Genomic DNA, 264 nt, shown 5'->3' with positions numbered 1-264 from the left:
TTGCAAAACTTGAAGGAAGATAAGCAGTCGAAGCAATGAACATTCCTGCGGCAAAGACAAGGATGCTGAGAGTGAGCCTCCCAACGTTTGCCCCAAATTCCTTGCAGATACCCCTGGAACATACAAAGGAATTATAACTTCTAACATCTGTCTTTTGTATATTTTTCTCCTGGATCAGTATTACAAACACAAAATCTATCTTATAAAGTCTGGCCTATTATGAGTTTAATATTTTTTAAAAAACCTCTTTATGGAAAACATAGC

At 36.4% G+C, this 264-nt stretch overlaps 1 protein-coding gene across 1 annotated transcript in view; it reads right to left on the bottom strand.

Annotated features, from left to right (window-relative positions):
* LOC119594709 (alpha-1,2-mannosyltransferase ALG9-like) overlaps window positions 1–264 on the bottom strand; it is an 8,326-nt gene that overhangs the window by 4,749 nt on the left and 3,313 nt on the right. The window contains exon 4 of the mRNA XM_037943767.1: window positions 2–113. Coding sequence (XP_037799695.1) covers window positions 2–113 — 112 coding nt within the window. The remainder of the gene's footprint in view (window position 1; window positions 114–264) is intronic.

This window comes from Penaeus monodon, chromosome 34 (genome assembly GCF_015228065.2).
Source record: "Penaeus monodon isolate SGIC_2016 chromosome 34, NSTDA_Pmon_1, whole genome shotgun sequence".
NCBI classification, from domain to species: Eukaryota; Metazoa; Arthropoda; class Malacostraca; order Decapoda; family Penaeidae; genus Penaeus; species Penaeus monodon.
Note: the sequence above shows the minus strand (reverse complement) of the source record. Positions and strands in the feature narration are given on the sequence as shown.